The sequence below is a fragment of the Tiliqua scincoides genome, chromosome 2 (genome assembly GCF_035046505.1).
Source record: "Tiliqua scincoides isolate rTilSci1 chromosome 2, rTilSci1.hap2, whole genome shotgun sequence".
Taxonomy (NCBI): domain Eukaryota; kingdom Metazoa; phylum Chordata; class Lepidosauria; order Squamata; family Scincidae; genus Tiliqua; species Tiliqua scincoides.
In genome coordinates this window covers 6,265,946-6,284,877 of record NC_089822.1, presented here as the reverse complement: position 1 = coordinate 6,284,877, position 18,932 = coordinate 6,265,946, and the positions used below count along the sequence as shown (strand labels likewise).

The 18,932-nt window shown below is 44.5% G+C and overlaps 1 protein-coding gene across 4 annotated transcripts in view; it reads left to right on the top strand.

Moving 5' to 3' along the window:
- The first annotated feature begins 6,370 nt into the window (after nt 1-6,370).
- PIAS2 (protein inhibitor of activated STAT 2) overlaps nt 6,371-18,932 on the top strand; it is a 32,030-nt gene continuing 19,468 nt past the window's right edge. For all 4 annotated transcript variants that reach the window (XM_066614991.1, XM_066614992.1, XM_066614990.1 and 1 more), the window contains exons 1-2: nt 6,371-6,433; nt 17,221-17,695. In XM_066614991.1, coding sequence (XP_066471088.1) covers nt 6,410-6,433; nt 17,221-17,695 — 499 coding nt within the window. In that variant the 5' untranslated portion in view covers nt 6,371-6,409. The remainder of the gene's footprint in view (nt 6,434-17,220; nt 17,696-18,932) is intronic.

The window sequence follows — 18,932 nt, the reverse complement described above, 5'->3', positions numbered from 1 at the left end:
TATGAAAGGCCTTATGACCCACATATGTGCATTTACTCATGAGTAGGTGACCATGGCTTGGATCTTACTGAAAGCCAGGTGAAGGGGAACACAAGGCCATCAGAATGATCCTGATCCGATAAACCTCGTGTAAAGTTGGGTGGGTCCCGATAGAGTGTCATTTTAAAAAGTGGGTCCCAGTGCTAAAAAGTTTGGGAATCACTGCTTTAGAAGAACTGGCCCAAATGTGTGTTTCTTATAATGCGTAGTCTGGCACTGAACTGGGGCCACTCAGGGCCCAGTCCTATCCAACTTTCCAGCATCAGTGCAGCCGCAATGCAACCCTGAGGTAAGGGAACAAATGTTCCCATACCTTGAGGAGGCCTCTGTGACTGCCTTCCCAACACAGGAAGCAGTGCATACCCCATTGGCACAGCAGCACCAGCACTGGAAATTTGGATAGGATTGGGCCGTTAATTAGCACAAATGAAAAACTGTTTCCATTTGGAAAAGACCTTTACATTTAGAGGTGGGACAGCTTCAGAATGCTACATTATAAGCCATGTAGTAATTATGCATTAATTAGCATGGCCTTGTTTTTCCCCTCTATTTCTTGTTTTTATACCTTGTTTTTATACCTCTATACCTTGTTTTTCCCCTCTATTTCTTACCTAATTTTCCTTATTTTTGAATGCTGCTAATCCCCAAGAACTTTCTATGCAGTTCAGCAGCCTAAAAGCTGTGGGGACATCCTGCTTCAGTAACATCCTCCTTCTTTGTTTGAAAGAGAGCCATGTGCTGATGTGCCTTTGGTCCTCCTTCATGGCTGCAGTAGCCAAGCTACCTATTGAGGTTGACATGAGTGTACTGACTGGGCAGGGAAACCTGTCTGTCTTAGGCTGAGATGCAGTGGCCAGGTGGGCTCCACTCCTCTAATCAGGTAATTCAATGACATCATCAAATCTAGGGTACTTAAGTTCAAGCACAGGGAGATGCTTATCTATGTCTGCCATGAAATCTAATGCTGTTTTGCAAAAGTGGAAGCCACTTACTAAGAAGTTCAGGAATTGGGATTCCTGGGACAACATAAGTAGCTACAGCAAGGACTATTTCTTGCTGGATTCATTTCTGGAAATGATTTGGTTCTGTTTTCTCTTTTTGTTTAGCTAAGCCAAGGTTAGGGGTGTTCAGTGCTTTCTGTTGTGTAGTATTGAGGCTCTCTTTGCTAGGAATTACTGCAAGTAGCTACTCCATCCAGTTTAGTCAAGCTATTTCTAGAGGTGTTTGAAAATGGTGTTATTTACCTTACTCAGAAGTAAGCTCATTTAGTAACACTTAAGCTGTAGGCCTATCTCTTACTCACTGGAATCAAGCACCTCTAACTGTTTCTCTATGTCCATGCAGACAGTCAGGCATTTTCTATCCACCAGCTTCTTGTATTTTTTTACCCTTCCCCATTGGTTTAATTTCTTTTTCTTTTGAGCATTTAGTAAAACCAGGGCTTTTTTTGTTATGGAATGCACCGGAACTCAAAGCCTGCCTGGGATTGAACTTTGAGGAGTTTTGCAGCCTCAACTGGCCCCCCTTTTGGCAACTGGCAACCAACCTTTATATTTTGCAGCCATGGAGCACCTCCCCTCCTAAAAAAGGAAAAAAATTTATTCCTCATAGGGATTTGAATTCCTAGCCTCTGGCTCCACAGACCAGCACTTTAGCAATTGAGCCATAGGAAGTCTTAGGCTCAAAGTGTTTGGAACTAATACTTGAGGTGCTGATGGCCACCAGCTGGGCTCAAGACCTTATATATTAGTTCTGAACACTTTAACTATAGGCTTTCCTATAGCCCAATGGAGAACCTCCCCACCTAAAAAAAAAAGGGGTGTTTCACTCCAGCTGTGGCAGGAGTGCTTTTGCTATCAGGGAGCTCACACGGGGTGTGTGTGTGTTTAGTCCTACGTCTAGTTGTATCTTATTACTTATTTCTCTGATAATAAATGGTTTAAAAATAAATAAATAAATAAAAGATTAAGTTGTCAGTTCCTGCACTTTTTTTTTTTTTTTTACAAAAAAAGCACTGAGTAAAACTAATACATTTTGACTCTTTGCCTGTGTTCAGTGGGTTGTTTCATCTGATCACTTGTAGGAGCTACTGTATTTTGACTGTAAATAAGGACCCCTGTTCTATGCTTTCCTGATTTGGGTAGTTTTCCCAGATGACCCCCTCTGCCCTGGTCTCCTTAGGTGGTGGCAGCAGATAGACTTACCAGTTCCTCCTCTCCCCTTCAGCTGCTGAACTAAAGAGAAAAAGTGGAGAGGAGGAAGGGGTATGTGAGTATTAACCATTAGGTGCTATTCTCCTTCAGGTGGCTCTCTGCTGGCTCCTTCCCTGACAATGAGGCACAAAAATGTTCTTTTCTGTTTCTATTTTAAGTTGGGAAGTGTTGCATTACGTACCCAAGTGCACACACAGTTATGCTTCATAATAATCAATCAAGAATAATGCTTGCACACTCTAGTTTCCTTACTCATTAACATATAAAATCCCTGTTAGTGCAAATGTCTTATTGCTTCAACCCTGCTTTCAGGCAGGAAATGATTGCACTAGTAATACCTTGGACTAGTCTTGTGACCCTATAGAAACATTTGTTTTCTGTATGTCTGGCTCCTCCCAAATCCAGCTGTATAGTCAGGGCTGCACATAGCTGTGAGAAAGTCCCAACTTTTCTATTGTGACCCAGTGGCTCCAACACATTTGCTCACTCTCTCTTTCTCTCCCCCCCCCTCCAGTCTTTTATTAAAACAGCATTGTACATAGAACAATAGCTGTTTGGAGAGGTATGTGCTCCTTGGAGGTATTGGGGCTACAAATGATCATTTTACTAAACTGTGTTTTTTAAGTGTTCCTGTCAAGAGTGTCAGAAGAAAACTCTTCAACTGCAAGGGTAGATAAGCTGGTTCCCCAAGGGACCAACCCAGTCCTTCTCTGCTTCCTTTTCATCATAGCAGCTGTCATGAGCAAGCATCCGATACCTGAGAAAACTCCTCTTCCACCTCCACCCCCCACAGCTGTCTTTGTAGAAGAGGCTGATCCAGGAAACAGCCTCTCACAGTCTTCTTTCTGACCAGAGCTCTAGTCAAGTATCCCACATCACCTTCCTCTTTCAGATGTAAATTGGAGTCCCTAGATTGCCTGGTATCACCAGAGAGCAATAGCCTTAACCAAAACTAGCTTACATGTCATTGGCCCAGTTTTGCTAACCTGATGGGAGTAAAAAATTTGAATGTCAGTTACTGTAAAACCAGCCTATCAGAGCAGGCTCCCAAAAACAGGATAAGAGGGGGTTACCTAGTTGGGTTGCTGAGTCTGAGAATGCTAAGCCAGAGCAAACAAGATGTGAGCTGGGCTTTGCCTGCCAGGCCAAGATGCTGACCAGCTAGGAAGGAGTTAACTCCTAGCAAACTCTTTCCCTCCAGGGCCAGGAGGATGCTGCAATTGTAAGTGGTGGATGCCTCAAGTCAAGGAAGCCTTAGCTACACTCTGTTTTTTACTTTATTTTGGAATGTTTATATACTACTAACATGGCAGCAAGCCTAAAACAGGTCCAAGAAAAGTCACCTAGATTTAGCACGTTTCCTGGCCTGAATGGTCAGTGTTCAGGTTTTGGTGGTGTTTCCCTGGAGAGAGTGTAATTGGGACAGAAATGGTTTCCAGATCCTATGAACAGAACTGTTAAGCAAGATTTGGATGTTTGTATAGAGCAGGGGTCTCCAAACTTCATGGCCAGAGGGCCACATTATTATTATTATTTTATTAATTTGTACCCTGCCTTTTTTGCCCAACGGGCAAAAATCAAATATCTGGCACGGTGTTGGGGGCTGAAAAAAATTTAAATATAAAATTTATATAAATAAATTAGAGATGGAACTTAAATGAGTGAATAAATGAATGGGCTCATTCCTTCAAACTCTCTGGCCCTTAGAACACCCTTCAGACACAACCAGAGCAGAGTTCCAGTCATATTTGGCCAAGTGGGCCAGGGGCTTTCAGGGGACAAGAGGCTGGCTGTGGGCCAAATAGAGGCTTGCCATGGGCCGCATCTGGCCCCCAAGTTGGGGTTTAGAGAACAGAAGTGCAATTGCTTTTCAACAAAGAAATCCACATTGGGATAAGGCACTTGCAGGCATTAATTTAAAGTTGGGGCAAAAGTCACCCATTTAACCATTGAGGAAAACAAACCAAGGGATCATGGGGACCAAGGGCCCAATCCTATCCAACTTTCCAGTGATGATACAGCTGCAGTGCAGCCCTGAAGTAAGTGAACAAATGTTCTCCTACCTTGAACAGTCCTCCTTGACTTCCCCTGCAGCACACAGCTCATGTCAAGGCTGCATCAGTGCTGGAAAGTGGGATAAGATTGGCCCTTAATTAGGTAGGGGTTCATCCAATCTATTTAGAGGAGAAAAGACCACTTATAGAGGTGTAAAGGGATTTAATTTCCTTTTTGCCTTCCAATCAGCCCCTCCTTGCTGGATACAGACTGCCTGCTTTCGGCTTGGCTGTGCTGGGGGGGAAGGATAGGATTGGGCTGCAAGTTGCCTTTTCAGATTAAGTGGACCTTTGACCCCTGCTTATTTTTTTTTTAAAAAAACAAGGCACCTATGATAATGATGTGGCTTCTGAAATGAGGCCAAGACAAGCAGTATGATGGAACTCCCCTTGTGTTTGTATTCTAATTTACAGGGCCAAGAATTACAAAGTTGGCAAGAAAGGGAATCCTAGCCCTATACTAATAGCTTCAAAATAAAGGGTGTTACACCCCTTGCTGTCTTGTCTGTACTTCTGTGTTGTCTTACACAACAATTGTGTACAACATAACAATTGTTATGGCCTTCTGTGAAGTGAATTCAGAATTGGGAATGTCCCTTGAAAAGGACATCTGGCAAAATTGGCAGGACCACTAGGCAACCCCCCCCCCCCACGCTGGATTTGGCCACTATTAAAAAGAAGCAAATGGTCTATTATTTTAGCCACACAGATAGAATGTAGATTTTTCTTGTTGTAGGGCCCAATCCTATCCAATTTTCCAGTGCTGGTGCTGCTATGCCAATGGGTTATGAACTGCTTCCTGTGATGGGGAGGGAGTCTCAGAGGCCTCCACAAAGTATGGGAATATTTGTTCCCTTACCTCTGGGTTGCTTTGAGGGTGCTGGAAAGTTGGAGAGTTTTCCAGTGCTGGGGCAGTTGTGCCAGTGCAGTGTTGTTTGCTGCATCCTGTCCTGGAGAGGCAGTCACTGGGGCCTTCTCAAGGTATGGGTGTTCCCTTACCATGGGACTGTATTGTGGCTACACTGGAGCTGGAAAGTTGGATAGGACTGAGCCCTTACAGCCCTATCCTATCCACACTTTCTTGGGAGTAAGCCCCATTGGCTCTAATGGGACTTGCTTCTGAGTAGACATGCATAGGATTGGGCTGTTAAGTTCATTCATTTTATTAGGTTTTTTAAAATAGCAATAAATTCAATTTATCAACTAATTTTAATAAACTAATAATTAATTTAAGTTTATTATCAAATAATTTTATTAAGTTGAACATCTAATAACAATTAAATATTTATCAATATTGTTAAGTTATATTATTTTATATTAATACTATATATTACTAATGTAACATTATCAATATTGTTAATATTATTTATATTTAAATATTGTTATATTTATATTAATCCTGTTATGACAATATTATCAATATTCTGAATATTATTTGTTAATTATTAAACATTAATTAATATTAATTAAATGGTTTATTTTATACATATTTAATGATTAACAAAGAATCGCTTAATGCAGCTTGTTCTTGTTGACAGCTTTATTTTGTTTGTTTCATGAGCCATTTAACAGCCCGCTTCCATGCAGGTCTACTCAGAAGTAAGTCCCATTAGAGTCAATGGGGCCTACTCCCAGGAAAGTGTGGATGGGCATGGGCTGCAGTGCTGTGCACTTTCCTGGGAACAGGCCCCATTGCGTGTAATGGGACTGACTTCCGAGTAGACCTGCACAGGCTGCGGCTGCACTTTCCTGGGAGGAAGCCCCGCTGAGCGCCACGGGGTTGAGCTCTGAGTAGACAGGCGAGGCCTGGGCTGTGGTGCGGCGCCCGCGAGCGCCCCCTGCCGGCCGGCCTGCTCAGAAGCAGGAGCCCTTGGAGTCAACCGGGCTGGGCCAGGACCACAGCCCGCCTCCTCCCTCAGAGGGAAGGCGGGAAGGAGTCCGGCTGAGGCAGGCGAGCGCCCCGCCCCTCCGGCAGCGCTGGGGGCGTGGCATGTGCCGGCCCCGCCCCCGACGTCACTGGGCTGGCGGCGTCCGTGGGGGAGGGGGCGGCGGCGGCGGAGGGGCGCGGGGAGCGTGCAGGATGGTGGCGGCGGCGGCTGGAAGATGGCGGACTTCGAGGAGCTCAGGGTGAGGGTCCCCCTCCCCTTCTTTGGTCGGCGGGAGCGCGTCCCTCAGCCCCTCGCGCGGGAGCCGGTCTTCTCAGGGCTGGCCCTGAGGCGCGGGGCCTCCTCGCGCCCCTCCCCGCTGGCCGCTCAAAGAAAGGCAGCCCTGCTGCTGGCCGGCGGAGGGGCCGGTGGCCCCGCAATAGCCTCTGGGGGCGTGGCCATGGGGCCCCGCCCTCTCAGGGGTCCTCCTCTTTGTCCTCCCGCACCGCCCTGCGCTCTCCTGCTGCTCAATGGCGTAGCCGGGGGGGGGGCGAGCAGCTGCAGCTGCAGCTGGTCCCTGGCCACCCTTCCTGGGAGTTGCCCCCTTGCCTCCGAGCAGACACGCGTGGCCTGGGGCTGTGTGTCTCAGGGAGACGCCCCACGGCGTGCACACAGCCCCTCCCCTACGGAGCCACCCTGGGGAGCGAGAGCAAAGCACTGAGGCCTGCTGGGAGCTTCCCCACAGCATGCAAGCAGCCCCTCCCCTTCGCAGCCCCTCCGGGCGGTGGGACCACAGGGGGTGCACAGCATTAGCTAGAGGGGGTGTGGGGGTCCCCACCGCATGCAAGCAGCCCCTCCCCTTCGGAGCCTTTCTGGGCAGGGGGTGCAAAGCACTCGGTTCTGCAGGGAGCCTCCCCACAGCGCACAAGTACCCCCCTTCCCTTCAGAGCCACTCCAGGTGGTGGGAGGCACATGCCAGAGAAGAGGCTCATGCCAGCTCTTCCTGGCTGGTGGGGGGGCTGCTTGCACACCAAGGGGAGGCTCCCTGCAAAACTTAGTGCTTTGCACCCCCTCCATCGATACCACTGCAGTGGTCTTCAACCTTTTTCATGCCACAACCCCAGCATATAAAGCATGAGACTGGGGACCCCATGGTCAATTCCCAACCCCCGTCCAGCCCCCTGTCTTCCTACTCCCGTTTCTTTCCACCCACCATAACACCCACCTATCATTGTTCACTGTAACCTAGCCATTTTCAACCACTGTGCTGTGGCATACTGGTGTGTCGCAAGTGGTCCACAGGTGTGCCACAGGAATTTGGGGGAAGGTCATTTATTAATAGGGCCAATGGGAGATGGCAGCATGGTGTGCCTTGTCGATTGTCAAAAACCTGGTGGTGTTCCTTGACCATTTTAGTGCCTTGTCAGTGTGCTGTGAGATGAAAAAGGTTTAAAATCACTGCTGTAACCAAATCTTTTTAGAGAGGACAGAAAAGGTTAACTATGAAGGTTAACTGGCTCTAGTGAAAGCCATGTCTGCACTATTGCTGAAAACCTGAGGAGGACTGGGACACAATCTCCTACCTGAAGGGGTACATCAGATGCCTTCCCCTTTGCCTGGTGATGCTCAAGTTCAGTGGTCTTCAACCTTTTCATTTCTGTAAGTTGCTGCAACCCCACAACTGAGGCTTTGCGACCTCATTTGGGTCCTGACCCCAAGGTTGAAGAACACTGAGCTATCTCATTCCTGGCCATCCTCCCACCATCCCCCTCCAGTCCCCATGCCAGCCCATGGGCTGGCATTTCTGGTTTTCTCCTGGCAGTTAGTGTTTCCCTTCTCACACCTTCCATCCCCTTCTTGCATCTTTTCCTGCTAAACTTCCCAAGGTGGATGCCCCATTCAAGGGCTGTCTTCCCCCATTGCCACATTCCTCATCCTCTTCACTCTGCAGCTCTCCATCCCTTACTTGGTATCTCTGCTTTTACATGTTGCAAAGCTGGGCCCCTGCTCTGCTTTCAGCAGTGCTCTCACATGTGGTCATCCTTCTTCTTTCACCTTGCAAGGCTCAACTAGAAAGTCTGTTTCTCTGGCTCCCTCATCCTGTATTTGAGGGTCCTGCCAATTTTTTCTGTTCATCTCTCCTGCTTTCTGTATCCCCTCTTCTAAATTTTCTCCCCTCTTGATCACTTCCAAGTATGATAGCTCTGGTAGCACATCCTCACCTCTGCTCTCCCTTTCACCTTATTGTTCAATTTTCTTCTCCCTCCCCCTGCCCCATGCAGTTCTTTCAATATGTCCCATTTACTGCGTCTTCCAAAGCAGTAAATTTGTGTGCTGCTTTTCCCCTTGCACTGACACCATAGATCACTCAGTCCTTTGCAAGTTGTAGTCTACCTTCCTGTGTATTCTTACTTACACAAGAGACCCATCAAATGAAGTGGGACTTCTGAGGAAGCATGCCTAGGATCAGATTGTTGGTATATGTGTGAATCTGGCAAGCCTGAAGCAAAGATATTTTCCTCCAAACCTAAGAGCCTTAATAAATAATGTGGTTATTTGAGCTGGTTGCTGTCTAACACTCATTTGCTGCTGGAAGGAGAAGCTACCATACTACTTGTGCATTCAACAACTACGTACAAGTAATTGTCACATCTCCATTAAGTTGCTTTATGGTTTACATTAGATGCAATTACACTCTCTGTGTTACTTAATATTGTCCTGTTATAACTTTGAATAACTTGCATTTGGTCATGTTTGTTTTGATGGAGTAGACTGGCTTAGTGGGGAATGTGCGGGTTCTAATTTCCCTTTATTTGGATTTACCAAAAAAATCACCTTGTGTGACCAGAAATAGTTTGTATTGTGTGGTGTACAAGAGAGAGATTGTGATGTAAAATAATTATTTAAAAGTGCTATTCTTGTATGTGGTGATGGTTCTCTCCCCCCCCCCCCCATTTTTCATTGTCTTTTTGAACTTATGTTAACTTAAGAAATGGCAGAGAATGAATGTTAAAGGTTATAGATTAACATTCACTTTCGAGCAATCCTAAGCATGATGGCAATGTACACCAAAAGTAAGTCTTTCTGAATTCAATGGGACTTACTCCCAGGTAAGTGTGTATAGGATTGCAATCTATGTGTGTGTTCCATTTACAGCCTCTTGTTGTTTGTTTATGAGAAGCTTGTCTTTCACTTTTTAATCTCTGAAATATTTTATATTGAGGATTAATACATGAAATAACTTGGTACTGTTCTGTTGCCTGTTGAGAGTTTATTGACCCTAGCTTATTTTCACACAATATGTTAGTAAAAATAGGAGGAGGATCTGATGCTTCTGTATCTCATCACTTGTGCTGTCATCTCCATTGCCTGGTTTCTTTGTGTGAACTTAATGCCTTTACGAAGATGTACTACTTTCTGTGACATCCTTTATGCTGGGCAATTCTGCTTGGAATATCTTTCCTCCATTATGAAAGCTTTCTTCCTGGGCAGAAAAAAATACTAGTTTTTGGCATATCCACTGCTGACTAACCATATATTTCACTAATTTATGTTTGATAGGTGGAGTAAGGATGTGTCCATGTTGTATATGCAAAATAAAAACCTTCATGGATATTTCTCAGGTTTTCCACTTGCCACCTTTTTGCCCATTACAGTCAGCCTGCATCTTACACATGGCTGACTTGTGCAAATATAAGCACTGTAAAAGGCAGAGCAAAGCGACAGTGTAAATGGTACTGTAGGCAATTCACTTACTGTCTTTATGCCCTGGAACAAACCTGAAATGGGAGAAAGAAGCTGCTGTTCCCTCAGTCCTCTCAGTTGTGATGTCTCTTTCACATTGTTCTTTTAGTTCTTAAAGAGAGAGAATGTTTTTGTTTTATTCAAAGGAGTTCTGACTATATGCACAATTTTGACTTTAGGCCCAAACTTGGAACATAACCGTCACATAAGATGTGGCCAGACTATACAACAAATTGCATTGCCTGTCTTCATATACATTGGAATGATAACTGGACCTACAGTAGAATTTCACAGGAAATTGACATGCCTCTTTAAAAGGTACTTGTCAACAATAAGCTTGTGCAATCCTGGAATCTACCAGATGCCTTTGTTGGCTACTATAGCTGGCTGCTGTTATGTAATTTGGTTAAACATTTATCTTCTAAAACTTAGGACTGGTTCAAGTGATCAAACAAAGCATGGTTTCTTGCCTTCCCGAGTCCAAGCATTGCTGCCTCTTACTTTCTAGCTTATGCACTGGAGGAAATTGTGTTCTCTTAAACAGTTTGGGTTTGGACACATTTCAGGATGTGAGGTTCAACTCTGATTTTACATTTGGTTTAGTAATGTTTTGTACACCATTGTCAGACCTCCGCCCTGCGTTTGGTTGCCTGCTCTGAGTAGAGGGTTGATTACTTCCAGGATCCCTTTCAGCTCTAATATTCTCTGCAACACACAGCATCATAGCTCTAGTAGTCTAACAAACGATGTCAGTGTTGTAACTCTTGCCGGTGGGAAGGGGGGTGTGGGTTTATAAGGAAGGAGCATTTGTGTTCACAACCAGCAGTGGTTTGTTGCTTGTATGAACCATCCTGTTGTTGGAGGAGATCATTGAAACAGCAAGCTTGTATTAACTTGGGAGAGTTTAAATACTATGCAGGTATTTGTTGTTGTATAAAAACAAATTTGTTTTATTTTATAAAAATAATAAAACCATTGTTATCTGCATTGGAACATTTGCAGTTTTCTGCAGATATGTTTTACCTGACTTTGTAACTGCATCAGTTTTGATAATTTTGTGAGCACAGAGAGGCTAAACTTTATAGGATAGTCTAACACTCAAATGGCTTTTGGAAAATTAACTTCATCCATGACTCCTTCAGTTTGTACCAATTTGTTCTATCTGGTCACATGAATTTAGACATCCACCGTTTTCATTAACCTAGGAACAGGGTGTGCAGAATACATTTATGACATTTTCTCTGCACTTTTTTATTTGTACTAGTACCTAGTAACATACACCTTTGCTAACAATACAATGTTTTGTGGAACTGCTGGGTAGGAATGTGCACCAAAGTATTTAAGGCAGAGTTTTAAAATCCATATTGCAGCAAATTTGGCTGTTGGAGAATCTTTCTTAGTCAAACCTCATGATCAAACTGTGCATCAGTGTCTCTGAGCCTCTAACCCAATTTTTGTGATTATCTAAGCATTCCTGATTTCCGAAAGGAATTTGAATCAGTGGTGGTGTACTGGGTCTGTATAAAGAAGTCTCTTATTTGCCTTCACTTGAGGCTGCAGAACTGGACCCTGAGCTGACTTTTTCTTTCATCTTAAGCCATTTCTGCCCAACGCTGCATATATGCATCAGGGACCAATTGTGTACGCCTGTGGACCAGGCAAAAATGGATTAAGGAATTTTTTTATTCCTAGTTCATGTTTTTCCATATTCTGTCGAATACATTCTGGCCTTATGTAGCACTGTGTTTGAACTTTTGTGTTTTTGGACTGGCTAAGTATTGGGAAGTAAAACCAGAGTTAGTAGAATACTCTAATTCCAGGTTAAGGGCAAAAGCTTGAATTCCAAATTTTGTTGGATATAACTGATTTTTAAAACATTACTTGAAATGGCCCAGAAAAAAAACTATTTAAATGTTCCATTGGTGCTGCATAGATCTAACTGCATATGTTAATTTACAGCTGAAAGTGTAAAAATTGGAGAGTGCGGAAGGTCATCTAGGTGGACACAGGATAATCTGATGGAGCAAGGGGTTAGGTGAGGGCTAGTTCCACAGGTAGGGCGTGGAGGTACATAATTTTGTACCACCAAGCCCCAGGAGCTGTTGTGCATGTCCTAAAGCCTAAACAGAGTTGTGCAGTGATTCTGTCTGGGTACCTATCCCAACTCAACGTGTTACTTCCTTCCCATCAGATCTCCCCCCCCCCCCCGGCTTCTGTGTTAACATAGGAGGCTGCAAGAGAACCTGCTTGGCAGTGGGTGGTATGAGAGGAGGAGCAGGAAATGCTGAGCTAGTTGAGACTTGTGGGCATTTCTTTCTCTTTTTGCCCTGCCCATGTGCCAATTACCAAAGCCCATTGACAAGGTGGGCTTGTCCCTGTCTTCCCACCTGCTTGGTAACCTGGGGACCTGGTGTGAGACTGGCCTATACCATGGGTCAGTTGTAGTGGGAGAGGCTGTGCTGTGCTGTGGAGGGGCTCACTTCTCCCTAAGACCTGGCTTGATACTGAACTGTATTGCCATGCTGACTTGTGGTTCCCAGTATCAAGCCTATAATATAAATACTGTATGCTGCAACAGGTCATATACTGCAGTGCTTGACATAAAATGCACCTCTTATTATCAGTCCTCATTTACACAGAAAAGCACTCTTTAGCTTGGTGCAGTTAATGCACCGATTCCATTATAAGACAATAGGAGTATGTTTTTTGTATGTCTAGTTTTTAAACAATCCAGTTTTTAAAAAATCATCAGCTTCAATCTTCGTTGCAGGGAAATGACTTAATCAAACTAGCAATGGTTTTTGAGAGCTTTCTATAGAGCAGTGTTGTATTTGCAAAGAGTGGTTACATAAGTGATAGGTAAAGCCTTTAAATGGGAGAATTTCAATGGCAGTTGAGATCAAACTACTTTTTTGAAAGATTTCTTATAACCTTTGGTTTTAATGAGATGCATGTCTATGACTAAAAGAGGCTTAATTGCACAGGTGACTTCTACAAGTTTAAATTGATATCTTGAAACATACATCCTGTGCCTGTTAGAGTCAAACAATCTCTGTTTCTTCCCTAAATACATAATGGTAACTTCCTGCCCACTGGATCCTTGCCCAGCAGAGCTGATGAGATCTGTCTGCAAGGGGCTGGCCAAGTGGACAGAAGGAGTAGTAAATTCATCTTTGAGGGAGGGGTGCTGCTGTTGGCATTAAAGCAGGTAGGGGTTCGTCCTGTCCAGAAGAAGCCCTCATTCTGCTGTGTTGGATTACTGGCAGGTCTTGAACCTCTCATTTTTGGGCAAGGGAATGGATGGCGTCTCAGCTACAGAGGACCCAAGATGAAGCAGATTATTTGAATCACTTTCAATTGGTCTTCAGGTCATCCTTGGTGGCTGACCTACCCTGGGGACTAGATAGCGGGAGTGCATCCCTGAAGGTCCTGCTGGACAGCTTAGCTACTTCTGACATCATCAGTCAGGGTGTCCTTCTGGGGTGTTTGGCTGAGATGGGGGGGTGGAGGCACTATTTTGTGGTGGTCCCCCTCCTTCTTGGCTGATAGGCCCCAGATGGAGGACATCTGTACAATGCCCTACTCTGTGGGGTGCCACAGGGTTCAATTTTGATCCCTATGTTGTTTATTATACAGGCCTATACACATTTTACTGTCTTAAAAGTTAGATATATTCTTGGGTATATTTGGGATTCTGAATCCAAAAATGGCATCTGTTTTACCTGATTCTAGTTTTGGAGGTTTGGCATAGCTACCTTCTATGCTGATTCAAGCAGCTTCTGAGTGAGGAAGCCGATGCCACCTCACAAGGAAGCTGCTTGAATCAGCATATGGTAGTTATGCTGGACCCTGTAAACTACAGCCAGTTGGGCAAAACAGATGCCATTTTTGGATTTAGCACCTCAAAAATATCCTAAATTTATTCAAACATCCTTGACAACTTAAATAAAGTTGTTGCTTTTGTCGGCCTGTGTTATCTACATGAACGCTCTAGTAGAGGTCATCTTGGGATTTTGGAGTGGGGTGCCATCAGTATGCTGATCATCCTTAGCTTCGTCTCTCCTTCCCACTGGATACCAGGATGACCATGGATGTCATGGAGCACTGCCTAGAGGTGGTTGGAGTCTGGATGAGGGCTAACGAGATGAAATTAAATCTGAACCAGACAGAAGTTCTGCTAGTTCGGAAATCTATGATTCAGGAACTGGATTGTCATTCTGCTCTAAATGGGGTTACACTCCCTCTGAAAGAGCAGGTCTGCAGCTTGGGGATTCTCCTGGATTTATGGATGGTCTTGATGCCCAGGTGTCACCTGTGGCTAGGGATGTCTTTGCCCAGCTCTGGTTGCTGTGCAAACTGTGGCCATACCTGTATCAGTCAGGTCTGACAGTCCATGCCATGGTAAACTCGAGAATAGACTATTGTAACTCTATACGTGGGGCTGCCCTTGAAGACCGTTCGGAAGGTGCAGAGACTATGGCATTGGTGATTGACTCTGCTAGACTGCTGCTTCAGCAGCAGCACTGGCTGCCGGTTTGTTTCCAGCATCAATTCAAGGTGCTGGTCTTTATCTTTAAAGCCCTTTATGGCTAGGACAAGAATATTTGAGAGAGATCACCTTCTGTGTATAATCCAACCTGTCCTGTTTGGTAATTTGAGAAAGGCTCTTCTGGATATGCCTCTCCTGACAGAAGTTAGGGGGCTAATGACGAGAAACAGAGCCTTCTTGGTAGTGGCACCTGTCCTATAGAATTCTCTCTCCTTTGGGTTAAGAACTGCTACCTCCTTAGAAGTGTATTGGGGGAGGGTCTAAAGATGTTCTTCTTTAAGAAGCCTTCTGACCTCAATAAGGTGCTTTTAGTGTTATGGCTGCTGGTTTTATTGGTGGCTTCTGTTACTGATGGTTTGTATTGCTGCTGCTGTTCTGATTTTTGATTGCTGTTGTCTGGTTTTTTTAACAATGTTTAAGATTTTGTATTTTAATTATTATGTTGATTTATTTATATGTATTTTTAACACTATTGTAAGTCACTTTGGAAGCCATTTCAGGAGAAAGGTGACAAAAAATAAAATGAAAGAATAAATAATAACATAGAAACCATGTTGTAAATTTTCTTGGATCACTGTTTGCTTTGGGGGGGGGAGCCAGTGTGTACAGGACAATGTACCATGAAATTAAATCATAATAAAGGCAAGTACTTCCTAAGAAATATGTATTGGTACTATGACTTGAAGGTGATGAGCAACCAAAGTATAAACAACTGGTTCAAGCTGAAGCTGCTTCTGACTGTTTTGAAAGTGGACAGAAGGCTGGATGGAGATGTCTCTATTCCTCTGTTGTTCTGTGTACCCAAGCAGGGCATCTAGGGATGTGATTGTTATCCCAGCCATATGCCAAAAGGACTACTGCATGTTCCAAGAATACAAGCTTCTTGCGCAGGTTTGCTTTGAGGATGGTGAGAAACTCTTAAGCATGGTGGAAATGATGCCTTCGGGTATATACAGGTTGGGCATCCCTTATCTGAAGTGCCTGGGACCAGAAGCATCTTGGATACTGGATTTTCCCCTATTTTGACATACTTGCATATATATAATGAGAGTTCTTGGGGATGGGGCCCAAGTCTAAACACAAAATTCATTTTTGTTTCATATGCACCTTATAAACATAACCTGAAGGTAATTTTATACAATATTTTTTAATTTTGTGCATGAAACACAGTTTGTAATTTTATTTCTTTAGACAAAAAAGTAAAAAAAAAAAGTCACGTTGGTGCTCAAAAAGGTTCTGTATTTCTGAATTCCAGATAAGGGATGTCCTATAAGGGATGCCCAAAGTAGGTTATATAGTATAGTAGTTTTCAAACTCTGTAGGAGAGTTTGCTCTGCTGTAAGTCCTTGTGGGGGTGGGGGAGGAGGCAGCGGGGGTGAGGGGAAGGCAGCGACATGACCCACAGGATCACACCGCTCAGGAGGGCTGCAGGGACTGGGATGCACTCACCAGTCCCTGCAGCAGCCGTCCTGGGGTGCTGGGAGCCCTGCGCGAATGTCTACAGGGCTCCCCAGCTTGTTAGAAGTGAAAGTGGAGTGATCATGCTCCACTTCTGGTTTTGCAGTGTAGGAAAGCAATCCAAATAAGTTCTACAGAAATCTTATCCCACATCTACTTCAGCTGAAAAGCTAACCAGAATAGGAAAGTTGTTCAGTGCTTCTGGAAGGCATTTCAAGTCTATGACTTTCTAGGGAAAGTTCCACATTTGTGGGGGAGCTCCTAATAATTTCTCCTTGTATGTCTTTGCTATTGGAACTTACCACACAAATGGAGCAGTGTAGAATAACTTCTTGGTGGTTCCTAAAAGATTATGATGGAACAGAGAAGGCCAATCATGGGTACTAATTCAGGTTAACTAGTTTAAAAGCTGCTCATATGATTTGCTTTTCTCTCACTTTTTCTGAAAACGGATCCATGTGCTTGAAAACATGGATCCCTTTTAATTCTACCATTGTATGTTTAGATCCAACTAAGAATGAGACCTCCCTCTTGTTTAATGGCCTAATTTTTCTTTAATGTTTCAACTAGGCTGCTTGTGAACTTCACCTTCTGCTTGTGCTCTAGCAGTTGCGGAAGTGTGTGTGTCAGGGGTGGGTGGGCTTAGCCAATTCCCTCTTCACCTCATATCCCTTCCATCTACTTCAGATGGCTCCTGCAGTCCCCATGGGCAGATTTGCAGGGGACCAGGGGGCTGATGAGCAAAGAGAACCGCTGAAAATTGTGCCATGTCCCTTGCACAAGTGCTAGATAGCATGAGAAGCTCGTGTTCAAGCAAGCTGGGATTTGGATACAGTCCATGATGTGTTGATCATAACTTTAATGACATGTATAGGAAATGAAGAGGAAATGCTTGAATAGAAGTTTCCTTGGGAATTGTCAGCATCTTATTGTAAATGCCTGTTTATTTTTTTAATTTCCTAATAGACTCAAACTGATGGGTTAACAAACATAGCTTTGATTGACTGTGTGTGAATGGGGCTGTATCCATATGAGCAAAGCAGTGCAATCTGTGCTATCGTGTAGTGACTGCGGTGCATTGGATGGATCAAATAAGGCTAGAGCATGGAGATTTGGCTTGTAGTTCTGCCAATATGTGGCATGACATGATTATCATATGGTGTATATGAGCTTTGCAGAGAGGGGAGGGAAGTGGTTTTCCAAGAACGTCTGCAACCCTTTTATACTTGCAATATATGTTTCTGCCACAAACTATGTAATGCGTGTCTGACATACTGTTAATCTGTTTTTTCTCTTAGAATATGGTATCAAGTTTTCGGGTCTCTGAACTACAAGTGCTGTTGGGTTTTGCGGGACGTAACAAAAGCGGGCGCAAACATGACCTCCTGATGAGGGCATTGCACTTGCTGAAGAGTGGCTGTAGCCCAGCAGTTCAGATAAAGATCAGGGAACTCTACAGGCGCCGATATCCCAGGACAATAGAAGGTCTTTCTGACTTATCTGCTATAAAACCTGCAGTCTTCAATTTGGACAGTAGCTCCTCTTCTGTGGAGCCGGACTTGGCTGTGGCTGGACTCCACCCAATACCATCTACTTCCATTGCTCCTCAATCCCCTTCCTCTCCCCTTGCTTCGGTGCTACTTCAGGACACTAAGCCTCGCTTTGAGATGCAGCAGCCGTCCCCTCCAGTTCCACCGGTGCATCCTGATGTTCAGCTGAAGAGCCTCCCTTTTTATGATGTCCTTGATGTTCTCATCAAACCTACAAGCTTAGGTAAGTGTTAGAAGGTCACAGCTTTACTTGTTTGATTTCAGCAGAGATGTGGGCAAGTAAATCTTTATTCATACTTATGATGTTCCCCATGGGGAGAGGTTTATTCAAAGGACCCAAGTACTGGGTGCTGCAGCCACTGCCAGCCCATGCTTACACACCCAGCTGTTCCCCCTCCCCACCATGGTCTGCTTTGGCGAACATACTGCCAAGTGCCTCCCCCTCTTTCCTGCATGCACCTTTCCACTGTTCAAGGCTCTGGTGATGGGCAGAAGGAGGGAAAGAAGCTCAGTCAACTGGGCCCTACTTTTTGCTGAGGTGTAATCTGCCCACCGTTACCAGGACACACACTCCATCCCCCAGGTGTCTGACATGGTTTCATATGATGGCTTGTAATCTGTGTCCTTGCATCACAGCAGCCCATCAGGTAACAATCACCTGGAGAGTGACTCCCTGTTTCTCACAGGGCAGTACCTCTCTTAAGTTTTGGCACCAGGCATCTCTAAATTGCCAGCTTATCTTATTGGGGTAAAAAAGACTTACGACCATCGATTCCACTTTCAGAAAGGGAAATGGTGTTTACACTCACCCTGATGTAACATTCATTGCTCATCTTCCAGAGGCAGAGAATCTCCACTGCATAGCGCCCCTTCTGCCACAATCAACTTCAAATGCCTTTCAGTTCCCCCAGCGATGAATGTAATAGATAAGGAAGTAGGCGACTCCATTACAATACTGGAGTTTCTCAAGGAGAGGACTTCAGCATTTCTTACCATGTGTGCAATTTCTATATAACTTGGAATCAGCAGCCCAGTTGCATGTGCTGAAGTTTGCACACATATTAGGAAGCTTTAAACATTATCCCTACTTGTGTTACAGCATGACTAATGTCTTTCCCATGTCTTGCACTCAGTGATCTGTTCAGGTGCAGTAACTAGAGTGTGTGCAAGCTACCATGATCCCTCCCCCCATTTCTCTACTCTGTCTTTCACGTGCTGAGGAGGAGATCAGAAGCTTCTATTTAAAGCTTGCCACAAACCTGTTTCCCATTACTTCCAAGTAAAGGAAACACTGGTTTGTCCAAATGTACCCCTTGCTAATTGGGTAAGAGGCACTTTTTCAAGTGGGTGCTCCTCTTCTATTTAGCAGGGGGAGAGTAACTGGCCCTCCTCACCCCAGCAGTGTCTTTTTTGTGGCTGCCTGCTGGTGTTTTGCATCTTTTAGATTGTGAGCCCTTTTG